The sequence below is a fragment of the Cherax quadricarinatus genome, chromosome 42 (assembly GCF_038502225.1).
Source record: "Cherax quadricarinatus isolate ZL_2023a chromosome 42, ASM3850222v1, whole genome shotgun sequence".
Classification (NCBI taxonomy): domain Eukaryota; kingdom Metazoa; phylum Arthropoda; class Malacostraca; order Decapoda; family Parastacidae; genus Cherax; species Cherax quadricarinatus.
Window position 1 is genome coordinate 32,328,857 of NC_091333.1, and position 18,092 is coordinate 32,346,948.

General features: G+C 47.8%; 1 protein-coding gene across 1 annotated transcript in view; it reads right to left on the reverse strand.

Annotated features, from left to right (window-relative positions):
- Positions 1 to 15,254: 15,254 nt before the first annotated feature.
- The window catches only part of LOC128695545 (uncharacterized), a 100,055-nt gene continuing 97,217 nt past the window's right edge, over positions 15,255 to 18,092 (reverse strand). The window contains exon 7 of the mRNA XM_070093172.1: positions 15,255 to 17,087. Coding sequence (XP_069949273.1) covers positions 16,944 to 17,087 — 144 coding nt within the window. The 3' untranslated portion in view covers positions 15,255 to 16,943. The remainder of the gene's footprint in view (positions 17,088 to 18,092) is intronic.

Sequence of the window (18,092 nt, forward strand, 5' to 3'; positions counted from 1 at the left end):
CTCTACGGGAGCTAGGGCAAAAACTCCTATGTTCTCGCAGGAGGAAGATAATACACCTACGGAGCAAAATGGTCAGTATAGTGCAGCTGGGTTGTCTCAGGGTGAATCAGCGTCCTTGGCACTTGAGCTGGCAAAAATCAATCTTGAGCAAACTAGGGAACAGAGAGCATTCGCAAGGGAAGAATATGATAGGGAAAGAGAAAGGAGGCAGTTTTCGCATTCTGTAAATGATTTTAGTTTACAAAAAGCAGTACAGCTTGTTTCCCGCTTCAATGAGGCCGAACCAGAGCAATTTTTCGAAAGCTTCGAAAATCAGGCTCGAGCCTTGAGGTGGCCGGAACAGCATTGGGCATCGTTGGTTCATACAGCATTATTGGGCAAGACTCAAGAAATCGTAATGACACGATTGCAAACAAACCATACCCCCGGCCGGGATTGAACTCGCGGTCATAGTCTCAAAACTCCAGCCCGTCGCGTTAGCCACTAGACCAGCTAGCCACAATAAGATTCATCCAACTAGGTATATTTCTACACCATAGGAAAGTTAGCACAGGCACCTCTGTGACCACAAATGCAAGTTTTTACAGACGAATCTCCAGCTAGCGTGGCCGTGACGAACTCTAGCTCAAGTCCCTTCACTGCCGTCAACATGTTTGCAATCGTGTCATTACGATTTCTTGAGTCATGTTGACGGCAGTGAAGGGACTTGAGCTAGAGTTCGTCACGGCCACGCTAGCTGGAGATTCGTCTGTAAAAACTTGCATTTGTGGTCACAGAGGTGCCTGTGCTAACTTTCCTATGGTGTAGAAATATACCTAGTTGGATGAATCTTATTGTGGCTAGCTGGTCTAGTGGCTAACGCGACGGGCTGGAGTTTTGAGACTCTATGACCGCGAGTTCAATCCCGGCTGGGGGTATGGTTTATTGGACAAGGCTCAGGAATTTACATCAGCATTAAATGACTCTGAATTTTCTGATTATCAAGTAGTGAAGACCACAGTGTTGGGAGCATATACGTGTATCCCAGCCAAATCTAAAAAAAATTTTAAGCTGGGCAGGCGGCAGCTTGGTCAATCCCTAGTGGACTTTGTGAGACAGCAAACCAAAGCTTTTACTAGCTGGTATAAAGCAAGTGGTGTCTCTACCTTTGAGGAGCTGGTACAGCTTATACTGATTGATAACCTGCTGGAGTCTGTGGGACCAGAGGTTCGAGTCTTTCTGCAGGATCGTGACTTAACCACTGCATTGGAGGCAGCCAGGTTGGCTGATACCTTCGAAACTAACCGCTCCTTATCCGAGCGGTCCCGTCTCTCTTTTCAACAGCCTGGCATGAGCAGAGATCGTCAACCTTGGAGAACGAAGTGCCAGCCGGAGGGAGAACGTCTACGTCAGCCAACTAAGCCACCTGGTGAGCCACGCTTCTCAACATATGGTCCACCTGCGGAGAGGCAAACTACTCATGGTGCATCTCTACAACAGTATCCAGAGAGACACCAGCCAGAACGACACCATTTGCAACGTCAGCAGGGAGTAAAGGGCAAGCCTGTCGTCTGCTTCCTCTGCAACAAAGTAGGTCACATCCGTCCCAACTGCCCCCATAAAGCCCAACCCATTGGGAAAATCTCTAATATCCCTAGTAACATGTCCCCTAGAGAAGTAGAAAAAGGTATGGCCCCTTATTATTGCAAGAGTCTAATTTCCCTTCAGGAAAACTCAGAAACAACTAAAGTAAAAACCTTTAGAGATACTGGAGCATATTGCTCACTTGTAAGAGAAGGAATATTACCCCTTTCAGAGAATAATTCTTTGAATTCCTCTGTTTTATTGGAAGCATTTGGAGGAGCTATATATTCTGTTCCTTTGCATAAAATTTATGTACAGTGCAAATATTACACTGGGTACTTGACTGTAGGTGTCTCAAAAGGATTCCCCATGAAAGATGCCATGTTATTACTGGGTAATAACATTACTACTATTAGTTCGTGTCCTGAACTTATAATGATTAATTCTTCTCTGGTGTTGGCCATAACTCGGGCAACATCCCAAGGGTTGTCTGGAGGGAATGTTGACCTATCCTTGGACGACTCCGATCTCGGAATAGCCACATTGTTTTACGAGAAAAACTGGCCAGAGCCTCGTAGATCAAGTGAACAGACCCCGATCAAGCCTTCCTATTCCCAGGTTGCAGGATTGCCAGATGTCTCTGTTTCCATGCCCGAGGGACTGTCCTTCCGGGAGGAACAACGAAAGGACCCTTCTTTAAAATTCGCTTTTGAGGCAGCCATGGGTAAATCCTCTTTGGGTCATCCGGTCAAGTATGAAGTTAAAAACGATTATTTGATCTGCACTGAGACTGGTAAGGAGATAGAGGGCCGGCAATTGTATGACAGGTTAGTGGTTCCAACAAAGTATAGACCTCAAATATTAAATATAGCTCATAATACGTCATTAGGAGGTCACTTAGGAATTACAAAAACCTTGTATAGAATCACAAAAGAATTTTATTGGTCAAAATTAAAGAAAGATGTGAAGAATCATATTAGGTGTTGCCGAGAATGTCAGCAAGTTGGGAAACCTGGACATTCCATTAAACCTGCACCTCTCCAACCTATACCTGCTGATGGAGAACCTTTTGCAGATTTAATTATCGATTGTGTAGGTCCACTACCTAGGTCAAAGTCTGGAAATCAATATTTATTTACGATTATGGATAAAGTAACCAGATATCCTGAAGCAATTCCCATGCGTAGTAAAGCTATTCTCAAAGCTTTAACAAAATTCATTTCTTGTTTTGGCATTTCTAAAACTTTTCAAAGTGATCAAGGTACTAACTTTACTGCCAAAGCATTTAGGGAAGTATTAATTAGGTTAGGGATAATCCACAACTTATCCACTGCCTATCATCCTCAGTCCCAAGGCGCCTTGGAAAGATTCCATCAGACATTAAAAACAATGATGAGAACTTTTTGCATGCACTTTCCTACAGACTGGGATGAATCACTACCTTTGTTGCTGTTCTCAGTACGAGAGACGGTGCAAGAGTCTACAGGGTATAGTCCGTTTGAGCTGATCTTTGGGCATAATGTACGAGGTCCTCTTCGGGTGCTCAAAGAAGGATGGATGGGAGAAGACGTTAGCTCAACACTTTACAACCCGTCTTCAAGGTTGCAGGTGGCACGTCAGTTAGCCAAGGCTAACCTAAAGACAGCTCAAAGTAAGATGAAACAGAGGTATGACAGAAGTGCACAATTCCGCTCCTTCCATCCAGGAGACAAGGTGTTGGTGCAGGAACATATACCTGGCCACACCTTGAAAGCTAGATTTACGGGACCTATGCAGATTGTAAGTAGATTATCTGATGTAAATTATGTGGTAACTCCCATTGATAAGACCTCAAAAACTAAAACTTACCACATTAATCAATTAAAGTATTTCCATACACCATGAAAGATGCCATGTTATTACTGGGTAATAACATTACTACTGTTAGTTCGTGTCCTGAACCTATAATGATTAATTCTTCTCCGGTGTTGGCCATAACTCGGGCAACATCCCAAGGGTTGTCTGGTGGGAATGTTGACCTATCCTTGGACGACTCTGACTCTTTGCACTCTATCTCTGAAATTAATATTAAACTTTCAAATTCTGTCCTCCTCAAGGATCCTAGCCCTTTAATGGAGGGATTATCTGAAACTCAAGCAACAAATTTAATGGAGCTTCTACAGTCATATCCTAATATTTTTTCGGATGTGCCGAAAAAATGTAAGTTAGGTTATCATGATGTAGATGTGGGAAACTCTAAACCAATTAAACTCTCCCCCTACAGAGCTAACCCTGAAAAGCAAAGGCTACTTCAGCAGGAAGTAGAATTTTTGTTAAAGCATGGTTTAGTGGAGGAGTCGTCTAGTCCATGGGCTTCACCGTGCATCCTTGTGAAGAAGGCTGATGGAGGGTTTCGTATCTGTACAGACTACCGTAAAGTGAATGAGGTCACAATTACAGATGCTTACCCTCTTCCTCGTCTGGATGACGTAATTGACTTTGTGGGTAAGGCTACTTTTGTGACCAAGTTAGATCTCCTTAAAGGCTACTATCAGGTACCTTTGACAGATGAGGCGAAGGAAATCTCTGCCTTCGTAATTCCAGGAGGTCATTATCAATACAAAGTTACCCCCTTCAGAATGAAAAATTCCCCCTCTTCATTCCAGAAACTTATCCATCAGGCTATTAAAGGACTTGAAGGCATGGCAGCATACCTAGATGATATTGTTGTGGTGTCTGATACTTGGGATCAACACCTATTTAAACTTAAGGCTCTTTTTGAGACCTTTAAGAGTTCCCATTTAACAAATAATTTATCTAAATCTTCCTTTGGCCAGGCCACTGTCACTTTTCTAGGCCATGAAGTAGGTAGTGGTAAAGTTGCACTTAAACTTGCTAAAGTTCTTTCTATTAAAGATTATCCTCATGATAGAAAATCTCTTCAACGTTTCCTAGGCATGATAGGATTTTACAGAAAATTCTGTAAGAATTTCTCAGATATTGTAGCCCCTCTTACCTCTCTTACCAGTCACAAAGTTCCCTTTAATTGGACCTCAGACTGTAACACTGCTTTTAATAAAGCAAAAAGATTATTGTGTACTGCACCCATTCTCTTGTCTCCAGACTTCTCCAAACCTTTTTCATTACAGGTTGATGCTTGTGAGTCTGGGGTTGGGGCAGTACTATTACAAATCGGGAACGAGGAGTTGCAGCCTGTAGCATACTTTTCAGCCAAGTTCCAGCAACATCAGAGGCCTTACTCTACCATTGAAAAAGAATCCCTCGCGCTGGTACTGGCTTTGGAGCATTTCGATGTTTATGTGGGCCAGACATCACAGGTGGTCACAGTCTAGTGATCATAATACTCTAGTATATCTCCAAGCCATGAAGAACCTCAACACAAGGCTTATGCACTGGACGCTAAGGCTGCAGCCCTATAATATTTCCATTAAATATATTGCCGGCAAAGAAAATATGTTGGCAGACTCTTTATCTAGAGTCTAATATTTTTATTTATTTAGGTTAGGATGTTATTTGTGGTAACCCCTTTTCACGCTCTTTTTTTTTATCCCCTGGTGTGGGTTTTTTTTTTTAGTGAGGGGATGCGGGCTACCGTCCGCCTGAATCTTGGACCTATGCTAGCCTGTCTGACTGCTGTCTCACTCTAAATTTAGGGTTTCGCTTTTGGTCACGAGAAAAGCTGAGCTCTATCTAAGAGTTGGATGGTGGAGAGGAAAGGCGGTCCCATTATTTTGTGCCATGGCGGCACGGTTACCACTGGGAGGTGGCAGCCTAATCCTGAGCCTTCTCGGGGTGGGGGTGTGGCATGAAAAGAGTACGTAACCTTTATTCGGCGCATGTACACACCCTCATTTACAGGCTATCTCCCCTAACCAGCGAACCAGGTTGCTAAGAGTTGATGATGTGGCCCCGTCGTTCAACTAGTGACCAGGTTCTAGCCAATAAGAAGATGTTTTGGCAATTGCAGAGGTTATGTGGGTACCGCTCTCCTGTCTGCCCTTGTCATTCCCATTCTAGAGCTGGTTGAAGCACGGTCTGCTATCTTGTGGCTTCTATTTCTGCCTTGCTTACCTTGGAGTGAACAATTCTTATCACTGTACATAGTGTACATATTGCTGTTCTAAATTGGTGAAGGATAATATAAGTCTAAACTTTTTCTGCTGTGTTTATTTTGCTCCCATTACACCCGGGATAACAGGCCATTTGGAATCCTGGGTTGTAATAGCAGGGAAGCTCAAGGGACTGTGGTTATGTAATGTAGGGAAGCTCAGGGGAGTATGGTTATGTAATGTAGGGAAGCACAGGGGACTGTGGTTATGTAATCTAGGAAGCTCAGGGGACTGTGGTTATGTAATGCAGGGAAGCTCAGGGTACTGTGGTTACATAATGTAGGGAAGCTCAGGGGACCGTGGTTATGAAATCTAGGGAAGCTCAGGGGTCTGTGGTTATGTAATGCAGGGAAGCTCAGGGGACTGTGGTTATGCTACATGGGGAAGCTCAGGGGACTGTGGTTAAGTAATGTAGGGAAGCTCAGGGGACGGTGGTTATGTAATGCAGGTAAGCTCAAGGGACTGTGGTTATATAATGTAGGGAAGCACAGGGGACTGTGGTTATGTAATGCAGGTAAGCTCAGGGGACTGTGGTTATATAATGCAGGGAAACTCAGGGGACTGTTGTTATGTAATGTAGGGAAGCTCAGGGGGCTGTGGTTATGTAATGTAGGGAAGCTAAGTGGACTGTGGTTATGTAATGTAGGGAAGCTCAGGGGACTGTGGTTATGTAATGCAGGGGAGCTCAGGGGACTGTGGTTATGTAATGTAGGGAAGCTCAGGGGACTGTGGTTTTGGAATGTAGGGAAGCTCAGGGGACAGTGGTTATGTTATGTAGGGAAGCTCAGGGGACTGTGGTTATGTAATGTAGGGAAGCTCAAGGGACGGTGGTTATGTAATACAGGGAAGCTCAGGGGACTGTGGTTATGTAATGTAGGGAAGCTCAGGGGACTGTGCTTATGTAATGTAGGGAAGCTCATGGGACTGGGGTTGTGCTACGTGGGGAAGCTTAGAGGACTGTGGTTATGTAATGTAGGGAAGCTCAGGGGACTGTGGTTATGCTACGTGGGGAAGCTCACGGGACTGTGGCTATGTAATGTAAGGAAACTCAGGGGACTGTGGTTATGTTATGTAATGTAGGGAAGCTTAGGGGGCTGGTTATGCTACGTGGGAAGCTCAGGGGACTGTGGTTATGCTACGCGGGGAAGTTCAGGGGACTGTGGTTATGCTACGTGGGGAAGCTAGGGGGACTGTGGTTTTATTACGTGGGGAAGCTCAGGCGAGGGTGGTTATGCTACGTGGGGAAGCTCAGAGGACTGTGGTTAAGCTACGTGGGGAAGCTCAGGGGACTGCGTTTCTGCTATGTGGGCAAGCTCAGGGGACTGTGGTTATGCTGCATGGGTTAGCTCAGGGGACTGTGGTTATGCTACGTGGGGAAGCTCAGAGGACCAGGGTTATGCTACTTATGGAAGCGCAGGGGACCATGGCTATTCTACGTGAGGAAGCTCAGTGGGCTTTGGCTATGCTACATACGGAAGTTCATGGGACTGTGGGTATGCTACGTGTAAAAGCTCTGGGGACTGTGGTTATGCTAGGTGGGAAAGCTCAGGGGACTGTGGTTATGCTACGCAGGGAAGCTCAGGGGACTGGGGTTATGCTACGCGGGAAAGCTCAGGGGACTGTGGTTATGCTACGTGGAGAAGCTCAGGGGACTGTTGTTATGCTACGTGGGGAAGCTCAGGGGACTGCGGTTATGTAATGCAGGGAAGCTCATGGGACTGTGGTTAAGCTACGTGGGGTAGCTCAGGGGACTGTGGTTATGCTACGTGGGGTAGCTCAGGGGACTGTGGTTATGCTACGTGGGGAAGCTCAGGGACCGTGGTTATTCTAAAAGGCGAAGCTCAGGGGGCTGTGGTTATGCTACGTGGGGAAGCACAGTGGACTGCGGTTGTGCTACGTGGGGAAGCTCTGGGGACTGTGGCTATGCTACGTGGGGAAGCTAGGGGGACTGTGGTTATATTACGTGGGGAAGCTCAGGGGAGTGTGGTTGTGCTACGTGGGGAAGCTCAGGGGACTGTGGTTATGTAATGCAGGGAAGCTCAGGGGACTGTGGTTATGCTACGTGGGAAAGCTCAGGGGACTGTGGTTAAGCTACGTGGGGAAGCTCAGGGGACTGTGTTTATACTATGTGGGGAAGCTAAGGGGACTGTTGTTATGCTAAGTAGGTTAGCTCAGGGGACTGTGGTTATGCTAAGTGGGGAAGCTCAGGGGACTGTGGTTATGCTAAGTGGGGAAGCTAAAGGGACTTTGGTTATGCTATGTGGGGAAGCTCAGGTGACCAGGGTTATGCTACGTTTGGAAGGGCAGTTGACCATGGCTATGCCACGTGGGGAAGCTCAGGGGGCTGTGGCTATGCTACGTAGGGAAGCTCATGGGACTGTGGTTATGCTATGCGGAAAAGCTCAGGGGACTGTGGTTATGCTACGTGGGAAAGCTCAGGGAACTGTTGTTATGCTACGCAGGGAAGCTCAGGGTTCTAGGGTTATTCTACGCGGGAAAGCTCAGGGGACTGTTGTTATGCTACGTGGAAAAGCTCAGGGGACTGTGGTTTTGCTTCTTGGGAAAGCTCAGGGAACTGTTGTTATGCTACGTAGGGAAGCTCAGGGGACTGGGGTTATGCTACGCGGGAAAGCTCAGGGGACTGTGGTTATGCTACGTGGAGAAGCTCAGGGGACTGTGGTTATGCTAAGCTGAGAATCTCATGAGACTGTGGTTATGCTACATGGGGAAGCTCATGGAACTGTGGTTATGCTATGTGGAGAAGCTAAGGGGACTGTGTTTAAGCTTCTCGGAGAAGCTCATGGGACTGTGGATTTGTTACGTGGGGAAGCTCAGGGGACTGTGGTTATGGTATGTAGGGAAGCTCAGGGGATTGAGCTTAGGGTATGCAGGGAAGCTCAAGGTTCTGTGGTTATGCTACGCTGGAAAGCTCAGGGGACTGTGGTTATGCTATGTGGGGAAGCTCACGGGACTGTGGTTATGCTATGAGGGGAAGCTCAGGGGACTGCGGTTATTCTTTGCTGGGAAGCTCAGAGGAATTAGGTTATGCTACTCGGGGAAAGTCAGGGGACTATAGTTATGCAACACATGGAAGCTCAGTGGACTGTGGTTATGCAACGCAGGGAAGCTAAGGGGACTGTGGTTATGCTATGCGGGGAAGCTCATGGGACTGTGGTTATGCTACGTGGGGAAGCTCAGGGGACTGTGGTTAAGCTACGTGGGGAAGCTCAGGGGACTGTGTTTATGCTATGTGGGGAAGCTCAGGGGACTGTGGTTATGCTACGTGGGTTAGCTCAGGGGACTGTGGTTATGCTACGTGGGGAAGCTCAGGGGACTGTACTTATGCTACGTGGGAAGCTCAGGGGACTGTGGTTATGCAACGCAGGGAAGCTAAGGGGACTGTGGTTATTCTATGCGGGGAAGCTCAAGGGACTGTCGTTGTGCTGCGTGGTGAAGCTCAGGAGACTCTGGTTATCCTACGTTGGGAACCTAAGGGGACTGTGGTTATGCTATGCGGGGAAGCTCAAGGGACTGTTGTTACGCTACGTGGGGAAGCTCAAAGTTCAGTGGTTATGCAACACTGGGAAGGTCAGGAGACTGTGGTTATACCAAATGGGGAAGCTAAGGGGATTGTGGTTGTGCTACGTGAGGAAGCTTAAAGGACTCTGGTTAAGCTACGTGTGGAAGCTCAGAGGACTGTGGTTATGCTATGCGGGGAAGCTCAGAGGACTGTGGTTATGCTTCTTGGCGAAGCTCAGGGGACTGTGGTTATGCAACGCAGGGAAGCTAAGGGGACTGGGGTCATGCTACGCGAGGAAGCTCAAGGGACTGTTGATATGCTACGTGGGGAAGCGCAGGGGACTGTGGTTATGGTACATGGGGAAGCACAGTGGACTGCGGTTGTGCTACGTGGGGAAGCTCAGGGGACTGTGGCTATGCTACGTGGGGAGGCTAGGGGGGCTGTGGTTACATTACGTGGGGAACCTCAGGGGAGTGTGGTTATGTAATGCAGGGAAGCTCAGGGGACTGTGGTTATGTAATGCAGGGAAGCTCAGGGGACTGTGGTTATGTAATGCAGGGAAGTTCAGGGGACTGTGGTTAGGCTACGTGGGGAAACTCAGGGGACTGTGGTTAAGCTACGTGGGGAACCTCAGGGGAATGTGTTTATGCTATGTGGCGAAGCTAAGGGGACTGTTGTTATGCTACGTAGGTTAGCTCCGGGGACTGTGTTTATGCTACGTGGGGAAGCTCAGAGGACTGTGGTTATGCTATGCGGGAAAGCTCAGAGGACTGTGGTTGTGCTTCTTGGCGAAGTTCAGGGGACTGTGGTTATGCTACGTGGGGAAGCTCAGGGGACCTTGGTTATGCTATATGGGGAAGCTCAGGTGACCGGGGTTATGCTACGTATAAAAGCGCAGTGGACCATGGCTATGCTACGTGGGGAAGCTCAGGGGGCTGTGGCTGTGCTACGTAGGGAAGCTCATGGGACTCTGGTTATGCTACACGGGAGAGCTCAGGGGACTGTGGTTATGGTATGCAGTGAAGCTCAGGGGACTGTGGTTATGCTACGCTGGAAGCTCAAGGTTCTGTGGTTATGCTACACGGTTAAGCTCAGGGGACTGTGGTTATGCTACTCGGGGAAGGTCAGGGGACTGAGGTTATGCAACGCAGGGAAGCTCAGGGGGCTGAGGTTATGCTACGTGGGGAAGCTCAAGGGACTGTCGTTATGCTGCGTGGAGAAGCTCAGGAGACTCTGGTTATCCTACGTTGGGAAGCTAAGGGGACTGTGGTTATGCTATGCGGGGAAGCTCAAGGGACTGTGGTTTTGCTACGTGGGGAAGCTCAAAGTTCAGTGGTTATGCTACACTGGGAAGGTCAAGAGAGTGTGGTTATACCACACGGGGAAGCTAAGGGGACTGTGGTTGTGCTACGTGAGGAAGCTCGAAGGACTCTGGTTAAACTACGTGGGGAAGCTCAGGGGGCTGTGGTTATGCTATGCGGGGAAGCTCAGGGGACTGTGGTTATGCTACTTGGCGAACCTCAGGGGACTGTGGTTATGCAACGGAGGGAAGCTAAGGGGACTGGGGTCATGCAACGCGAGGAAGCTCAGGGGACTGTGGTTAAGCTACGTGGGGATGCTCAGGGGACTGTGTTTATGCTATGTGGGGAAGCTCATGGGATTGTGGTTATTACGTGGGGAAGCTGACTGTGGTTAAGCTACGTGGGGATGCTCAGACTGTGTTTATCTAGGGGACTGTGGTTATGCTACGTGGGTTAGCTCAGGGGACTGTGGTTATGCTACGTGGGGAAGCTCAGGGGACTGTACTTATGCTACGTGGGAAGCTCAGGGTACTGTGGTTATGCTGCGTGGGGAAGCCCAGGGGACCAGGTTTAATCTACGTATGGAAGCGCAGGGGACCATGGTTATGCTTCGTGGGGAAGCTCAGGGGGCTCTGGCTATGCTACGTAGGGAAGCTCATGGGACTGTGGTTATGATACGCAGAAAAGCTCAGGGGACTGTGGTTATGCTATGTGGGAAAGCTCTGTGGGGAAGCTTACGCTATGTGGGGAAGCTCAGGGGACTGTGGTTGGACTGTGTTATGCTATCTGAGTGAAGAAACTCAGGGGACTGTACCGGTTATACTATATTGGGAGTAAGCTCAGAGGACTGCTTAAGATTTTATGCTATATGAGACTCAAGAGGGGACCTGAACTAAGTCCCTAAATGGAAAGCTCATTAGGGACTATGCTATATACTATATGAGGGAAGCTCAAGGGACCATTAGTTGGATTCAGGCATAGGGTTAGCTCAGGGGAGTACTTTATATGCTACATGAAATCCACAGGACTAGTTTAGGAACGAATGCAAGGGAAGGGATCAGGACTGTGGTTATGCTACGTATGTAAGCGGCACCACCATGGCTATGCTCCATCTGCATTGAGAGGAAGCTCTAGGGGCTGGCATGCTGACATGAGGGAAGCTCATGGAACAATGAGGTTATCACTGCATGGAGAAAAACTCAAGGAGGGGACTCTAGGTTTTGCTCCGTTGGAAAGCTCAGAGGGACTGTAGGATTTTATACTACCTTGGGCAAGAAACTCAGGTGACTGTAATTTATGTTACATTAGGAGAAAAGCTCAAGCAGGGGACTGTTGTTATTATGCTACGTTGGAGGAAGGCTCTCTCAGGGGACTGTGGATGTACTACCGTGGAGAAGCTCCATGGGACTGTGGATTTATGCTACCGAGGGAAAGCTCAGAGGGACTGTGGATTTATGGCAGCACTCACAAGGGGAAATCAAGCGGGACTGTGGTTATGCTGCACTTGCCCAGGGGAGCTCAGGGTTCTGTAGGTTTATACTGCATTGATTTTTGGGTTAAAAGCTCCAGAAGGGGACATGAGGGTTTTATGCTCCCATGAGGGGAAGCTCCAAGGGACTGGCAGTTACTACCTGGGAACCTCAGGGGACTATTGGTTATGCTATGTAGGGAAAGCTCAAGGGGACTGTAGGTTATTCTTTGCTGGGAACCAAAACTCAAGGAGAAGCTCAGGAGACTCTGGTTATCCTACATTGGGAAGCTAAGGGGACTGTTGTTATGCTATGCGGGGAAGCTCAAGGGACTGTTGTTATCCTACGTGGGGAAGCTCAAAGTTCAGTGGTTATGCTACACTGGGAAGGTCAGGAGACTGTGGTTATACCACACGGGGAAGCTCAGAGGACTGTGGTTATGCTACTTGGCGAAGCTCAGGGGACTGTGGTTATGTAATGCAGGGAAGCTAAGGGGACTGGGGTCATGCTACGCGAGGAAGCTCAAGGGACTGTGGTTATGCTACGTATGGAAGCGCAGGGGACCATGGCTATGCTACGTGGGGAAGCTCAGGGGGCTGTGGCTATGCTACGTAGGGAAGCTCATGGGACTGTGGTTATGCTACGTGGGGAAGCTCATGGGACTGTGGTTATGTAATGCAGGGAAGCTCAGGGGACTGTGGTTAAGCTACGTGGGGAAGCTCAGGGGACTGTGTTTATGCTATGTGGGGAAGCTCAGGGGACTGTGGTTATGCTACGTTTGGTAGCTCAGGGGACTGTGGTTATGCTACGTGGGGAAGCTCAGGGGACTGTGGTTATGCTACGTGGGGAAGCTCAGCGGACTGTGGTTATGCTACGTGGGGAAGCTAGGGGGACTGTGGTTATATTACGTGGGGAAGCTCAGGGGAGTGTGGTTATGCTACGTGGAAAAGCTCAGGGGACTGTGGTTATGCTACGTATGGAAGCGCAGTGGACCATGGCTATGCTACGTGGGGAAGCTCAGGGGACTGTGGCTATGCTACATAGGGAAGCTCATGGGACTGTGGTTAAGCTACATGGAAAAGCTCAGGGGACTGTGGTTTTGCTACGTTGGAAAGCTCAGGGGGACTGTGGTTATGCTACGCAGGGAAGCTCAGGTGACTGTGGTTATGCTACGTGGAGAAGCTCATGGGACTGTGGTTATGCTACGTGGAGAAGCTCATGGGACTGTGGTTATGCTACGCGGGAAAGCTCAGGGGACTGTGGTTATGCTACGCAGGGAAGCTCAGGGGACTGTGGTTATGCTACGCGGGAAGCTCAAGGTTCTGTGGTTATGCTACGCGGGAAAGTTCAGGGGACTGTGGTTATGCTATGTGGGGAAGCTCAGGGGACCTGGTTATGCTATCTAGGGAAGCTCAGGGGACTGTGGTTATGCAACGCAGGGAAGCTAAGGGACTGTGGTTAAGCTACGTGGGGAAGCTCAGGGGACTGTGTTTATGCTATGTGGGGAAGCTCAGGGGACTGTGGTTATGCTACGTGGGGAAGCTCAGAGGACTGTGGTTATGCTACGTGGGGAAGCTCAGGGGACTGTGGTTATGCTACGTGGGGAAGCTCAGGGGACTGTGGTTATGCTACGTGGGGAAGCTCAGCGGACTGTGGTTATGCTACGTGGGGAAGCTAGGGGGACTGTGGTTATATTACGTGGGGAAGCTCAGGGGAGTGTGGTTATGCTACGTGGGGAAGCTCAGGGGACTGTGGTTATGTAATGCAGGGAAGCTCAGGGGACTGTGGTTATGCTACGTGGTGAAGCTCAGGGGACTGTTTTTAAGCTACGTGGGGAAGCTCAGTGGACTGTGTTTATGCTATGTGGGGAAGCTCAGGGGACTGTGGTTATGCTACGTGGAGAAGCCCAGTGGACTCTGGTTATGCTACGTAGGGAAGATCAGGGGACTGTTGTTATGCTATGTATGGGAGCGGAGGGGACCATGGCTACGCTACGTGAGGAAGCTCAGGGGGCTGTGGCTATGCTACGTAGGGAAGCTCATGGGACTGTGGTTATGCTACGTGGAAAATCTCAGGGGACTGTGGTTTTGATACGTTGGAAAGCTCAGGGGGACTGTGGTTATGCTACTTGGCGAAGCTGAGGGGACTGTGGTTATGGAACGCAGGGAAGCTAAGGGGACTGGGGTCATGCTACGCGAGGAAGCTCAAGGGACTGTGGTTATGCTACGTTGGAAAGCTCAGGGGACTGTGGTTATTCTACGTGGGGAAGCTCAGGGGACTGTGATTATGCTACCCGGGGAAGCTGAGGGGACTCTGGTTATGCTACGTGGGGAAGCTCAGGGGACTGTGGTTATGCTACGCGGGGAAGCTCAGTGGACTCTGGTTATGCTATGTGGGGAAGCTCAGGTGACTGTGGTTATGCTACGTGGGGAAGCTCAGGGGACTGTGGTTATGCTACGCGGGGAAGCTCAGTGGACTCTGGTTATGCTATGTGGGGAAGCTCAGGTGACTGTGGTTATGCTACGCGGGGAAGCTCAGGGGACTGTGGTTATGCTACGCGGGGAAGCTCAAGGGACTGTTGTTATGCTACGTGGAGAAGCTCAGGGGACTCTGGTTATCCTACGTTGGGAAGCTCAGGGGACTGTTGTTATGCTATGTGGGGAAGCTCAAGGTACTGAGGTTACGCTTCGCGGTTAAGCTCAAAGTTCAGTAATTATGCTACACTGAGAAGCTCAGGGGACTGTGGTTATGCTACATGGCAAAGCTCAGGGGACTGTGGTTATGCAACGCAGGGAAGCTAAGGGGACTGTGGTTATGCTAAATGGCGAAGCTCAGGGGACTGTGGTTATGCAACACAGGGAAACTCAGGGGACTGCTTATACTATGCGGGGAAGCTCAGAGGACTGTGATTATGCTACGCGGGGAAGCTCAGGGGACTGTGATTATGCAACGCAGGGAAGGTCATCGGACTGTGGTTATGCAACGCGGGAAAGCTCAAGGGACTGTGTTTATGCTACGCGGGAAGCTCAGTTGAATGTGGTTATGCTACACGAGGAAGCTCAAGGGACTGTGATTATGGTACAAGGGGAAGGTCGGTTAACTGTGGTTATGGTTTGTTGAGAAGCTCCGGGGACTGTGGTTATGCTACGCGAGGAAGCTCAAGGGACTGTGATTATGGTACAAGGGGAGGGTCAGGTGATTGTGGTTATGCTTCGTTGAGAAGCTCAGGGGACTGTGGTTATGCTACGCGAGGAAGCTCAAGGGACTGTGATTATGGTACAAGAGGAAGGTCAGGTGACTGTGGTTATGCTTCGTGGAGAAGCTCAGGTGACTCTGGTTATGCTACGAGACGAACCTCATAGAACTGTGATTATGCTACACCGGGAAGCTCAGGGGACTGTCAATGCTTCGCAGGGAAGCTCAGGGTACTGTGGTTATGCTACGTGGGGAAGTTGAAGGACTCTGGTTGTGCAAGGGGGAAAAGCTCAGGTGAGTATTTTTATGCTGCTCGGGGAAGCTCAGAGGATTGTTATTATGCTACGTGGGGAAGCTCAGGGGACTGTGGTTTTTCTACGTGGGGAAGCTCAGGGGACTGTGGTCATGGTTACGTGGAGAAACTAAAGGGACTGTGGTTATGCTACACGGGGAAGCTCGTGGGACTGTAGTTATGCTACGAGAGGAATCTCAGAGGATTGTGGTTATGCTACGTGGGGAAGCTCAAGGGACTGTGGTTATGCTATGCGCGGAAGCTCAGGGGACTGTGGTTATGCAATTTAGTGATGCTCAGGGGACTGTGGTTATGCAATTTAGTGATGCTCATGGGACTGTGGTTATGGTACGCGGGAAAGCTCAAGAGACTGTGCTTATGCAACGCTGGGAAGCTCAGGGGACTGTGATTATGTTGCGCAGGGAAGCTCAGGGGACTGTGGTTATGCTACGTGGGGAAGCTCAGGGGACTGTGGTAATGTTACGTGGGGAAGCTCAGGGGACAGTGGTTATTCTACGTAGGGAAGCTCAGGGGACTGTTGTTATGCTACTTGGGGAAGCTCAGGGGACTGTTGTTATGCTATGTGGGGAAGCTCAGTTGACTGTTGTTATGCTACCCAAGGAAGCTCAGGGGACTGTGCTTATGCTTCATGGGGAAGCTCAGGAGACTGCTTATGCTACGTGGGGAAGGCCAGGGGACTGTTGTTATGCCACGCGAGGAGGCTCACAGGAATGTGCTTATGCTACATCGGGAAGCTCAGGGGTCTGTGGTTATGCTGTGCGGGGAAGCTCAGGGGACTGTGATTATGCAATGCGGCGCAGACTTTCTGGAATCACTCATTGACTGAAATGCATCTCGTTGTTATTGTGACTGGTTTGGGGGTAGTTGAGATTGTAATTATGACAGACCTATTGTGACTGATGTTGGTAGTAACTATTTTGAAAGTAATAATTTTGGTTAGTGTATTATGATTTGCACTGCTGTGTTGGTAACAGTGATGATTATGAGACATTATGCCTGGTGATGGCAATGGTGATTGTGACAACAGTACTCAGATTGGAGTTGGTATGGTGGTGGTTATAGTGATTATGCTAAATGTACTGAGATTGAGCTTAATGAGGCGGAGAAAGTGATTATGGTGATAGTCTTAGCGAGAATAATAGTGACTCTTATAGGAGTGCCAGTGGCAGATATAGTGAGAGTGATGGTGAGGGTGTTGGTGATGGCTAATATCCTGTGATTGGTATTGGTGGTAAGGAATGTATACCGAGATTGTATTGTTAGTGGATGAATCTATATAAAATACCCTAAGAATAAAGCTATCATGCTGGTAACGAAGGCAGATGCTTGAAGGTTGGTGATGGTCGAGGCAGATTCTTTGTGACGGGTTTTGGCATATTGATGGAAGATGCTTACAACACGGGAAGTACTGACATCATAGCGGGTGAAGCAGAGGCTGTAAGATAGCTTTTCTCATGGGAATATTGATAGCTTCTAGACCACCTTGGCCCAGTTGATCTCATAAGCTGGGAAGTAGGTGGTGTTACCTAGCTCAGGTATCCTCACCACTCCTTTGTAGTACCTTACTGCTCTACCCATCACATACTTATAACCCGCGCACTGAAGACCCTGGAACACCTACACAAATGAAAGTATATATTAATTTGTAAACTAAATTATGGATAGATAACTAATATATATATATATATATATATATATATATATATATATATATATATATATATATATATATATATATATATATATATATATATATATATATATATATATATATATATATATATATATCTGCAATAAGATCACAGTAAACAGGTGCTTTCAGAATATACAAAACAACCACTGTGAAAGAATAACGAAATTCCAAGCGCATTCGTGACTTCTCACATTATCAAGGAGCAATAGAGGTAATGCATCAAAGGAAGGCATATAAATGGTCTAGACCACATCTCACCATCACATCCCACAACAAAGCATCTCCTGATGCGCGACTCATAAGAAAGAGAACACTGTAGCAGGCCCGCTGGCCCAACTAGACAGGTCCTTCACACAACCCACGAACTATTCTACCCAAGAATTAAGATTTATTATTTGTCCAATGTATTATTAAATTTTTCCCAAATTCTGTTAACTGTAAATGGATCTAATTTATATAAACCAAAGGAAATATTCATATTATTGTCAAAACAGCTTTTTTATGAAACATGATTCAATTACATTCCTGTCGACCATGGACTAGCTTGATACAACTTTATCAACTTTTTGAAAATCAATTGGGTGGTTAAAATCTCTCACATGAATAAATAGAGCATTGGAATCTTGTCCAGTTCTAATGCTATATTTATGATGTTTTAATCTTAGTTCGAGACTAAGTTTGACCATAATAAACTTTATCGCAAATTTTACAAGGAATCTTATACACACATTCGTCAGTATTTTGGGGGGAATTCTTTATCAAAAGTTTTTTTTACTCTATCAAGATTTTTAAATACAACTTTGATATTAAAAGTCTTAAGAAGAGAAGGCATATCAACCAAGTTTTGATGGTAAAGGACAACGAACATAATTTTAGTTGAATAAGGCTGGTTGTCCCTTATTTGCATTGTAAAAAGTATTTCTAGCAAT